At 55.6% G+C, this 12,558-nt stretch overlaps 1 protein-coding gene across 12 annotated transcripts in view; it reads left to right on the forward strand.

Annotated features, from left to right (window-relative positions):
* The window catches only part of SLC25A48 (solute carrier family 25 member 48), a 39,448-nt gene that overhangs the window by 10,099 nt on the left and 16,791 nt on the right, over positions 1–12,558 (forward strand). For all 12 annotated transcript variants that reach the window (XR_008392905.1, XR_008392906.1, XM_053672773.1 and 9 more), the window contains exon 4: positions 1,729–1,987. Coding sequence is in view for 10 of the 12 variants with exons in the window: in XM_053672773.1 (XP_053528748.1) it covers positions 1,729–1,987 (259 nt within the window). In the remaining 2 variants the exon portion in view is untranslated. The remainder of the gene's footprint in view (positions 1–1,728; positions 1,988–12,558) is intronic.

The raw sequence follows: 12,558 nt of genomic DNA on the forward strand, positions 1-12,558 counted from the left end.
GTGGGACCCAAGGCTTTTCTTTGAAAAGGGGAAACCTGAGTAATATTTTATAGAAGACGCACCTGGGGCCCTTCCTGAGAGCTGCCGTATGCTTTAGGGAGACCTCCCAAGGCCCCTTTTTGGGGAAGTTTAAACAAACTTTAAAATTTAGGATGACAGGACCTGTTGATTTAAAGCGATGATCAGGCACCAGCCCCAAGGCAGCCCCCAGGAACTTGGGCTTGAGTCCTGGAAACGTGGCCCCACTGTGGACCTGGAGCTCGGGAACCTCCTGCCAGCCCCTGCAGTGTCCCCGCAGACTCAGCCTGTCTGGTGTCGGGGTGTCGTTCTAACTGGGATCCACTGCTTTAAACTCGGGCAAGTCTACCCACCTGCACTCGCTCTTCCGGCTCATGTGTGCTTGCTCAGTGCCCCGGAAAGCGGCTGTTGATTCTCCCTTGTTGCCACCTGTCCCTCACAGTGTCTGCCAACCAGTGTCCCAGCTCTGGGGCTCTGGTGGCCACCGTGGGCGTTCGTCTGAGAATCAGTAGCTCAGGGCTCTGCGATGTCCCAGGTTACCAGGGGAAGAGGCTGAAGCAGGTGTGTGTGTGTGTGTGTGTGTGTGTGTGTGCACGCACATCTGCTGCATGTGTGTGTAGCCACAAGCCCACGTGAGCTGCCCTGTGTCTGGCAGTTTAGGGTTGGCCAGTTTGCATCTAGCCTGGGGTTTGTGCGGCAGCTTCTGGCGCCTTTTCGCCTTTGGCAAGGGGCTCCTGGGCACTGCCCTGACTCCTCCATGGGCTGGTGGAATTTTCCGGTGTCCGCAATGCCTGTGTGGTGTCCACTGGGAATGCAGCAGACCCTGACCTCAGCCTCAGCGCCCTCTCCCCGGCCTCTTGTGCCCTGGGTGTGTGCAGAAGCCTGCAGGCGCTGTGTGTCCAGGGCATCCGCCCTTGAGTTATTCTTCCAAGAGACACTCGTGCTTGGGGCACCCCTGGGCGGCGCTGTGGGACCCTCTTCTTAGCCCCTCACCACAAGCTTGGCACATTATATATATTTTTAAAATTGTTATTGATTTCTTTTGAGGGACAGAGAGAGAGAGAGAAACATTGATTTGTTGTTCCACTTGTTTATGCAGTCATTTTAGGTCCCCTGACCGAGGATCAGACCCACAACCTTGGTTTATTGGGACTGTGCTCTAGCCAGCTGAGCTCTCCTGAGGGGCTCTTAGCACATTGTACTTTAATTTGTCCATCCAGGTTCACCACCCACCCCAGCCCCCAGACTGTGAACTTGGTGGAGGCTCTTCTTCCTTCCTGTTGTCCCCCAGGGCCTGGCGCGTGGCGAGTGCCCGGAGAATGTGTTTGTTGGAGTGGCCAGCAAGGAGGGTGTGTGTGATGCTTGGCAAGCTTGCCACCCTCCCCCCAGAGCTCCCCAGGCCCCTCCCCCAGCCACAGTCCGGGGGCACTGCCACTCCCATGACAAAAATGCTCCAGGCCCAGGACACCACCACTAGTCCAACAAGACTTCCCAGAAGCCAGCTCCTCCTCAGGGCAGGGAAGTCCCCATCCGCCCCCGTCTCTCCTTTCACAGCAGCACCGTTCTGTCCTCTTTGGTTTATTTTTGTGCTATCTCCCCCGAGCCCGCAGGACCCAGCCCACGGGAGGGCAGGGTCTGTGCCCGGGACTGCGAGGGGGCCTTGGCCCCGGCCTGCAGTTCTCACGCTCCCTCCCCCGGGTTTCCCCACAGGTGTTCGGCTTCTTCAAGGGCATGTCCTTCCCCCTGGCCAGCATCGCCGTCTACAATTCGGTGGTGTTTGGGGTCTTCAGTAACACGCAGAGGTTCCTCAGCCAGCACCAGAGCAGGGAGCTGGAGGCCGGCCCACCCCACACCCTGTCAAGCCTGCTCCTGGCCAGCGTGGTGGCCGGTGTGGTGTCCGTCGGACTGGGCACGCCCGTGGACCTCATCAAGATCCGCCTGCAGATGCAAACACAGCCGTTTCGGGAAAGTAAGAGGCCGGGAGGGGCCTGGTGTCTGGGCGCCTGTGACCCTCTCCCAGTTCGCCAGATGGGGGGTGTGGTTGGCAACATCCTTCTCATTGAGCAGGTCCCAGAGCGACTGCTACTTTATCTAGAGTAGTAATCTCAGAGGTCAGTGTTGACTACATGCCCGGCACCTGCCGAGGCCTCTGCTTGTGCTCTTTCCCTTCGTTTTCAGGGCCGTTCTGTTACGGACGGTTCGTTCTGTTATGAGGCAGGTGCTGTTGCTCTTCCCATTTACAGGGCAGAAAACTGAGGCTCCCAGAGGCTGAGACATTCGGTGAATGACTGGTGAGGGAGGACTGGCTGTGTAATTTGCGGCGCCCAGTGAAAAATGAGAATGTGGGATTCTTCTTAAAAAATTATTAAGAATTTTAAAAGGGTAGAACATTAAGCCAGGTGTGGGGACGCAGGTCTCAAAGCCGCACCTGTCCCGGGCACCTGCAGGGGCTGCGGGGTGTGGAGGGGCGCTCCGCCCCTGGCCCTTGCCGCTCCGATTAAAGCTTCGTGTCTGGGTCCTCGGGGTGCTCTGCGGCCAGTCCTGCACCATAGCCGGCCCCATCGCCTCCTCCTTGCTGGGAAAGAGGCCGCTGTGTCTTCTCCTGGGTTGGGGAGGGGCTCCGATGAGGCGAAGAGGCACCTCCCAGGCCTCAGTTTCCTTTCCAGTATAACGGAAGGGCTGGATCCATGATTCTCCCTGTCACCTCAGGTAGCCGATCGGGGCTGACCGTTCAGGTGGATAAGACGCCTCCCCTAGCCAGCCTTGTGTGTGTGACCCCAGTGTCTACAGAGGCGGGGCTCCGCTGCACCCACAGGTGGAGCTCTGAGGGTTTGCTCGGGACCACCCCGGCCCAGTACTTCTCCGGCCGCAGCCCAGATGCCTTGATTCAGTCCAGGATGGGCCTGCGCGCCTCTGAGCATGATGCCGGTGCAGCCCACGGGGCCTGCACACCCTCTGAGCATGATGCCGGTGCAGCCCACTGGGAAACGTGCAGGGCCAAGGGTCTGGCTTCCCTGGGGAGGCGGGTCATACCTACTGGGTGCCCAGTACCCCAAGCCCCACGTCACTGTCAGCATCAGGGAGACACGGGGCAGCAAACATGCTGGCTCGTCCATGGGGTCACAGAGTACACAGAGCAGGGGGAGCCCTACTTCCACCCACTCAGCGTACTGAGTGGGGTCCCAGTACAGATTCGTTTGATCAGAGGGTGGCCCCTCTGAGAAATGTTTGGGGCTTGCCTATCTGGTCCCACCCAGGGTGACAGCTGAGGTGTAGAGGAACGAAGGGCATTGTGAGAGGCTTGGATGCCACGCCAGCCTTCTGCTCTGTCCTGTCCACCTCAGGAAAGCTGAAGTTGTTCTCGGACACAGAGCAAATCTCTCCATACATCTTAAAACTCTTCGAGGACCTGGCGTTGGGGGATTCTCGGTGACAAGGCCCCTCAGCTCCTGGGGGCAGCCCTGCCTGCTCCTTCACAGCCTGGGTGCCTCGTTTCCGGCAGTGGAGGAAATGGGGGGGGGCATGCGGGGTGGGGCAGCCAGCCTGGGCCCCAGGGCAGATGTTTTTCGAGTAATACCTTCCTCCAGAAAGCCTGGGACATTTGGAGGGAGATGAGTTGGTGAGCGTTCTTCTCCTTCTCTTTTTAGCAAGAGAAAATAACCATATTTAATACACACATATGTGCGTGAGCCCCACATACATGAGAGCCAGAGGCCCCACACTCAGGGACGATTCAGATACAGAAAGGAAGCATGGGTACATATGGGGGACATTCGGAGCTAGGGACAAGGCGAGGTGCCTTGGACGCTTCAGAAGGTCACTGCCAGATGACAAGAGCAGACCTTTACTAAACAGAGGTTTGCCCTGCCCTGGTGGCAGGTCAGAAGAGGTTGTCTCCGACCATCTCTTCTGGCCAAGGCCTGTAATAATTGCTGAGCTTTCTCGACAGTGTTTGGATCCATCCTCTGTCCTGCCCTCACCCCTGCACCTTCCCCAAGGAAAGTGCTAGAATGATGGCTGACTTTGCAAGCCAAAGCCTGAGCTCTGGTGGTCCTGAGGCCAAGCTAGAAGCCTCTGGAGAGTAGAGGAAGGACGGGAGGCAGCCAGCAAATAGCAGGACCCAAGAAAGGCCCCAGAGTGGGGTGTACAGGCACCTGGGTTTGAGGGAGCCAGGCAGCCGCCACCAGCAGCTGCTGAATTGCTCGTGGCGTGTCTGACACTGTGTCAAGGGCGACGGTATTTGCATCATCTCGTTTAGCATCACCCTGAAAGTTGTGAGGTGGGTATGACCGTTAGCCTGCTCATTTACCCAACATGCAATCATTATGCACCCGCTGTATGCCAGGCACAGGGCTAGGTGATGGGGACCCAGTGGTGAGCAAAAGAACCCTCCCTGCCCCTCTTATACTGCTCTGCTCATGTCATACATGGTGGGTGGGAGGGAGTGGGTCAGGCTCTCAGCCAGGCTAGGGGTCAGGAAGGGCCCAGAGAAGCTGGTAGGAGGGGCAGCAGGAGAGGCTGGAGGTTGGGACTGTGCCCCTGGCCAGGGAAGCCCCGAAGGTCACCCATGCCTGCTTGCCTGGGGGCGGCCCAGCTGGGCTGGGATTCTCTAGAGCTGCCCATCCAGGACGTCTGGAGACATCTGGAGCCTGGCTCCCTGGAGACGCCTGGGGAACAGTGAGAACGTGGGGGCCTGGTGCCCTCCCCACGCCTCTCCACCGCAGGAGGCGCTGACCACATCTCCCGCGGGATGGGGTTCCCTGACCCTCCTCCTGCAGGGATGGGGTTCCCTGACCCTGCTCCTGCAGAGATGGGATCCTGACCTTGACCTCAGGTTGCCAGTTCATCGTGGTGCCAGAGGAGACCGCTTCTCCTAAGTAAACGCCTAAAGGCAGCCACAGAGAACGCACATGGATTTGTTAGATCCTCCCAGGGTGCCAGAAACTGGCCTCTGGGAACTCAGGGACCTCTAGGTGGCCACAGAGGTTCCCACAGGCTCAGCCCTGCCCTGTAAAGCTCTAAGTCATTAGTGCCTGGCCCCAGGGGCTGAGCTGTCAGTGCAAAGAAGAAGACAGTTTAGCTGAGTGGGTGGAAGGAGAGTAGAAACCGAGACTGGAGGGTCCACCTCCGCTGTGCCCCTCAACCCTCCAATCCGGGACGAGGCAGACTGGTCAGAGCAGTGGGGGCTGGGGAGCTGGCGTTTCCTGAGCCCTGAGCCCTGATCCTGTGCTGAGAGCTTGGCGTGTGTTCAGTCTTCACAACAACCTGGCCCCTAGACAATGACAGAAGAGGATGGAGACCCAGAGAGGTTCCCCAGCTGCCTGAGATCACTACCCTGGCGGGAGGTGGCGCTGGCAGGGGACCCAGGTGGTCTGACTCAGAGCCACCGCTGCTGTTTCTGCTTCTGGCCCAGGACTTTGTAGAAGCTGGGGCTTCCCAGGCCTTTGCACAAAGTCGTCAGGCGCCAAACCAGCTTTGCACTTCAGGGAGGGATGTGGGCCGGGAGCACGTCCTCAGAATGACACTGTTCAAGTAGATGGCTCAGCTCATGGGTTCCCGGGGATGGCTCTGAGTTCTCTGGCTTTGGGCAGCTCCTCTCCACATGGGCCACTCTCCTCACCTCCCACCCCCGCCGCCTGGGAGAAGGGCTTGGCCACTGCAGGGGCTGAGTAGACAACTTGGGTGGAGCAGGGGAGGCAGGTGAAGTGTCACCAGGCCATACTTCCTGCCAGGACTCGCTCCAAACAGGAGGACAGATGCTGTTTCCCTGCACCTGTTCCTCCGTAACCATCCAGGCCCGAGGAGAAAACTCAGAGACTCGTTAGGACCAGGGAGGTGAAGAAGTGAGCAGGAGTGACCAGCCCACAGGCCTCCCAGCCCACGCTCCCGTTTACCTCTTTGCACTGAGGCGTGGACACAGAATATATTTCACTTTCCGTATCACTCTGCTGTTAGAGAAGCAGTAGTTCAAGCACATGCGTCAGCTCGGTGTCCGAGAGGCAGCCGGGAGTGGTGGGCCCACATCAAGTCTGCGGGGCAGCTGCAGCCCCACACCTGCTCACTGTTGCCACATGGCTTGGACCTCCCGATTTTTAAGAGGAGGCAGAAAGCTAGGTTTTTCTGTGGGGCCTTTCAGTTGGAAATGATTAGATAATGAAATTAAACACAAAGCCAAACAACCAAACCAGCACAGCGCTGCATAGCCCAAAGCACTGTGTGGGCCATGCGGCGCGAGGCCGGGGCTGGCTGCAGGCTGCGGTCTCGGCTCTGGGTCCGTTCCCACTGTGTGGCAGCCTGGCGGACCAGGGCATTTCCACCAGCCTTGAGCAGGGCTTGTGGGATTGCTCAGGGCTTGTGGCTTTACCCCACAACTGCCCTCCCATTTTCTGGGTACCTTGACGATGCGCCACGAGAGATTACACCCATGTAGCAGAGCCCGGTGCCAGATGCCTCTGGCTTCTCTGCTTTGGGACATTGACAGGTGGGCTGGCCGGTCGAGGTGTGAGCTCAGGTCATGTGGTTGGTGGGTGTACAGACATGAAGCCTGGTTGTCCATCAGTGGGGACTGATGGGGACACCGGCCCACAGTGACGGCGTCATTATGGATGAAATGAGACAATCCCAGGGACTACCGAGTCCCGTGGAGGAAAAGGGACAGCATGGCCTTTCTCTCAAGGGGAGCAAAAGCCACAGCCCTTGCCATGACCAGCCTTTAGTGGGTTTCTCAGCACATTACATGATGGTCCTCATTTACTATAAACAGGTTCCCTTTAGGTGGTTACCTTTTACAGACAACAAAGGAGCCAGTGCCACTAGTCACATCACAGATATTTGCAAATGAAAAGGGAAAAGTGGTTGAACCGGTTACATTCATCCTGGGAAAGTTTGGCATGGATTTTAGGAAGTTACTTTGCAGTAAATGTTTGCCACAAATCCGGGTGAGGGATTTTTTTTAGCAAAAAGCAAGACTCAAAGTGGCCTAGGCACATTGCAGGCCTGATCCCCCACAGGAGAACCTATCTGTGGGCGTGGGTCCTGTGCATCGCTGAGTGGGAGCTGGGTCCACGCCACGCAGAACAGTCTCCTACAGGGGACCTTGGTCGAAAGTGGACAAAATACAGAACATGGACTCTCTCTCGGGAGAGAACACCCATCTGCTTAAATGCAGTTACTGTTAGTATGTAAACTTGTTTCCTTTTCTTCTTTATACACATAGATTAAATATCTTAGCAGATTGTACTCATTACAGAGTTTCATATCCTATTTTAACTCAACATTATAACAGAAACATGTTTAGGTCATTAAAATTGTGTATAAAATTACTTTAAATCAATGGGTAGTATTTTTTAAAGATGCTTAGTGTTCCATGGGATACGCATGTGTGCACACACACATGCACAGACACACACGTGCACACTCCCTGAGAGGGACGCTGTTGTGTGGTCGGAATTCAGTTTCCAGAGTGAGACCACCTGCCTCTAATCCTCTCCCGTGTCCAGACACTGTGGCCGACTCACCTGACATGGCCCGGCCTCAGTTTACTCGTCCGCAAAGCAAGGGCGATGCCTGGCACGTTGGAAACACGAAACCAGTGTTAGCTAGAATTCAGGAAACTTATTATCTACTGTTTTAGACCTTCACCTGAGGATCTATGTTTATTGATTTTTAGAGAGAAGGGAAGGGAGAGAGAGAAATGCTTATGTGAGAAATGTTGACTGGCTGTCTCCTGTGCTCACCCTGACCAGGGGTCAAACCCACAACCTAGGCGGGTGCCCTGCCTAGGGGTCGAACCCACGACCCTTTCTGGTTCACCATTGACCCTCCAACCGAGTGAGCCACCCAACCAGGGCAAGAAACTTATTATTTAACAATCACCCTAATGGTGAACAATTTCAGTTCTTTATAGTTCTTCCTTTTTTAAAAATAGCGATATGATCAGCAAATTTGTCCATACAGAATTGCCTTCATTTAGGATTATTTCCCTAAGTGTGTGGGCTCTTTGATTCGTGAGTAGGTGAGAGGCTATGGGCATTTTTAAGATTCTTGGTACAAATGTGAAATTGTTGCACAGAAAGGCTTGACCCAATGACATTGACAGTGGCTGGAGTTTAGAGGGAATTTCCGTTTGGCCTTCACCACCGCCACATCCCCACCGTGGTCCTCCCTCCTATACACGCTTCCACCTTGACCGAGGCTTTCTGCCGGGTCCTCTGCCACTTGGCCCACAGAGAGGAGTTGCCCTGAGTCCAGGTGGCTGTGGACTTGACAGTGAGTCCCCTGGAGAGAGACTCTCCCTTTTAAAGCTGTCATCACCCTTTGCCCAGGCATGCGCCCCGCTGGGTGCCCTGCCGGGCCTGTGCTACAAGCCCAGGCTCTTCCGATGCCCGGGCCAAGTCACATCCTGGAGGCCACGGCTGATGCCACTCATCGTCCCCAACCCCAGAGCTTTCGGGTCTGGGTTTTCATGAAGAGCCTAAGTACTGTGCGGAGCAGAAAGCCTTCGGTACCAGCAGAGGGCAGTCTGGGGGCTCCGAGGAGCAGGCGCACTCTGTGCTAGCCACCCTGGTGACTTCCCAGGCCCCGTGGGAGGCGCAGGGCTGACTGGCACGCCTGTCCGAATTCGCTCTTGGACGTGTTCGCTCGAGGGCATTTCCAGAGCTCTGCTCCGAGTCCAACACGGCAGGCAAGTCAGAGGTTTCAGACCACAGCCCCTGTCTTCAGGGAGCGCACAGTTTGACAGAGGGTCAGATGAGTAGGATGGGAAGGGCCCGTGGAAGGCTCCGGAACCTGGGAGCCTGGCTCTGCAGATCAGGAGGTCTCCAAAAGGGGTGGAGAAGGGAAAAGTCTTTTCCAAGTTGGGAGAGAAGGAAAGAGACAATTTGGAGAGAATATTGAGTGCAAAGAGGAAGGAAATGCTGGAGCTTGCCTCAGGGGGCCTGCCTCTCGCCTGTTCAAGATAACCTGAATAGAATAAGGGGGACAGGGAGAGGCCAGGATGTGAGGAGGAAAAGGTCCTCTGGGCATGCGGAGAGGAGACTCGCTGGGCAGGAGGGTCACAGTGGAGAGGTGGGTGTGGGCAGGCAAGGTCACCAACTGCGCACCAGGACGTGGAGCCCGTGTGAGTCCAGGAGTTGCCGTGCTGACAGCTGGAGTGAGACATTTCTCCAGTTGTCCTGAATCTGCAGAAAATGTCTGTCTGCGAAGGTCACCTACTCTGCCTCAGAGGGCTCCATATACCAGTTGGTCTCCTTGGCAACGGGTTTATTGCTACCATAAAGATGTGTGACAGCCCAGTCTGGCCTTGGGCAGGAGCAGCCTTCTGGCACAATGGGTTGTCCAACGGTTCCCTAGTGCAGGGCAGGAACTGCACAGATGCGGACTTCCTGGAGGGCAGCCTGCATGGGAAGGCAGGAACCCTTGGAGCAGGACAAGGAGCACGAAAAACTGGAGGCCAGCCAGGACCATATGGCCGGGGTCTTCTCCAGCAGGCTCTGGGCTGCTAACAGGAGGTGAGGGCTGGAGCAATGGCAGCCCAGAAGTGGAGGGAGGAGGTTTGTGGAGAGGCCAGCATTCAGCCACGTAGTTCCAGAGGAGTTCTTGAATTCTGGACAGTGTAACTGAGTCTTTTTCAAACCGTGGCCCCACACAGCTACCAGAGATTGATAAAGGTACACACAACAGAACACACCATTGTGAAGCTATGCCTATTGGGACAAAATTGTTTGTTCTTTGAATCAATGGATAAGAGCAAATATTGTCCTGATTTGTGGACTTGACGGCATGTTGGAAGTTCTTGGCCCTGTGTGAGGATTCACCATCTCCCACAGTCCGCTTGGCAGCGGGCCACCGCTGCCTCAGGTTCTCACTGCCCCAGGCCCAGCACTTCTGGAATCTGGGGTCACAGCAGGACAGGATAATAAAATTAGGAATAATAACTGTTTACCTCGAGGAGAGAACATTTGCCCAACGTGCATTTTAGGAGAGTAACTTTGCCAACATTCTCACTTAGTTTTCACAAAAGCCAACCGAGGTGCACAGGCTGCTACCCCTCCCCCTTTTGCAGATGATGAGGAAACCAAGGCCCAGTGTGGGCGAGTCCTTTCCACCGGGTCGTACATGAAATTGCACTGAGCAGGAAAGCACTTCTTGGCTGCTCCTGACCCAGGCTTCTTTCTACTAAACTGTCTGCATACCTTGGACCCTGAAGACCATGGGGAAACCGCTGGGCTCTTGGCAACGGGAACTGGGCAAGAGTCTCCCAATTGGCAGTATCCTGGGGGAGCCGACTGATAGGTTACACCATCCTGCTCCAACCCGGACCAGTGAGGTCACAGCCAGTCTGTCTGCTGGAGGAGGCCTGCCTGTGCCTGGGTGTTCCATAGCATTTTAGACCAGTGCAGTAGCTGGGACCATGGTTTGGAAGTTCCTTTTAGTATCTGCAGCCTCCAGCACAAGGAACAGCCAAGGCCAGGCCTGGATGAACCAGGAGATGGGAGGTATACCGTCAGGAGGCCCTAGTCTTGAGATCTGCCCGATCAGATGCTCCAGTGTTCACCGAATGGATGTGGAAGCACATATATGGGGCACAGTGTCAGGAAGGCACGAGGTCACGGTGCTCTGGGACATGCCACAGTGTGTGGTTCCTGCCAACTGGAAATTCGCGGATGGCAGGAAATCCAGCTAGAGCAAAATAGCAGCAGTCGGCACAGACCATACTAGGGGTGCAGCCTCGGCCTGGACTGGGGACTCTCAGCTCCCCCTAAGAGTGCCTTTTTAACGTGTAAGATGGGGTCCAGCCCACAGAGTGGTGGCCGTCCTTCCCGCACGCGTGGGTTAAGAAAACTCATATGACAAGAGACTATTATTAGTAATAATGTTTAATATTACTAACGATTATTATTAGAATATTTAAGTAAATATTTATGTGTTCCCGACCACGGTACCTATGTATATGAGGAAAATGGCTCTAATGAACCTGTCAGATATGTTAGGAGTTCTCTCAATCTAGACAGTGGCTGTGGATCCTGGAGTCAAGGTAACTCCACGCTGGCCACTTGCACTTGAGGACCCCCTGGCCTAGACGTACCTGAGCATAGACCATCTGGCGAGCCTGCACACCGTTGACTGGGGACCAGCAGGGCCTCATCCGTGGACCGCCGATTCATCCAGGATTTTCTCTAGCAAGTGAATCCCAAATCCACACATACAGGGGCAGCCTGGTGGTGATTCCCGTCCCAGAGAGCGACCTTGTGTTCCCGAGACCAGGCCCTCCTTAGCTCGGTAAACTGATGACCAGCCATGGTGTTTCCGCGAGCTTTCCTCTGTCCAGGGTCTCGGCCCATTGAGAAACGGGACCGCAGGTCTAGGAAGCAGAAAGAAATGAAACTTTTCCTGCTTGTGCCTGAGGAGAGCATGGTGGCACACTGTGGCGAGGCCCTGGGTTCTGGGAAGAGGAGCAGTGGTGGCAGATCTGTGGGGACCCTGCCCTGTGTCTGAGTCGGTCCAGCCCCCACGGAGGCGGAGGACCCCCAAAAGGTGGTTGTGTGGCTACCTCTTAGGATTGGCCAAACCTGGACGCCCTGCCCTCTGCAGAGCCTTCTTCAAAAGGACCCCTGCACGCCAGGGGGGCCAGAACCGCAGCATGTGGACTAAGGAGCAGGCCTGCCCTGGACACGGTCGGGCGGTCTTGAGGAGAGGGTCTTTTTAGAATTTCGCAGGCCGTCTTCCGCTCCAAGAGGAGAATTAGGAACACAGTGGGGGCCAATCTCATTGACCTTGAATATCCCGCCAGCCTTGGCACGGGGGCTTGAGCTGGTCCGAACGGAATTTGGGAAGACAAAGAAAAACACAGGCATTCAGAGTGTTTGGGGTGTATAATCCATACCCATTGTCGTAATAGGTAACAGGCTCTTGATTTTGAGAGCACAGCAAAAACTACTCTCAATGGAAAAGCACTCATGATAAGAAACAAGCACAATTTGGCTCATAATCTTAACCTCACTTAAAAAAGTTCTAGAGAAACCAAACACATTTCACCCTGAAGGAAGAGGACCGCCCTGCGGACTTGCACACGTGCACCCCCAGCCCAGGTCCTAAAGGCTCAGGGACAGCAGGCCAGGAGCCCGCGGTTCAGTGGGACTGGTGCCCACAGGGCTTCCAACGACGCTGTTTGGTTCAATGCCCTTCCCTAACAACAGTGATTTAGGAAACGAGTTCCGGGCTGGGGCCGCCTTCTGGGTAGAGTTTGCCTGTTCTTCCCACGCCTGTGTGGGTGTTCTCTGGGTGCTCAGATTTACTTCCACGTGCCAGAGATGTACACAGGAGGTGAACTGGCGTGTCTAAGGTGTTCCAGTGTGAGCGAGTGAGTGTGCCTTGTGTGTCCCCACCACGGAAGGGCGTCCTGTCCTGGGTGGGTCCTGCCACACCCTCAGCTGCTGGGACAGGCTCCGGCCCCCTTGCGACCCTGAACTGAAATGAATAGGCTGGAAAATAATTCTCTTTCTTGTTTCTTATTATTGTTTCTTAAATGTATGTATAGCT

The sequence above is a fragment of the Artibeus jamaicensis genome, unplaced genomic scaffold (assembly GCF_021234435.1).
Source record: "Artibeus jamaicensis isolate MK-2021 breed Jamaican fruit bat unplaced genomic scaffold, CSHL_Jam_final contig_786, whole genome shotgun sequence".
NCBI lineage: Eukaryota > Metazoa > Chordata > Mammalia > Chiroptera > Phyllostomidae > Artibeus > Artibeus jamaicensis.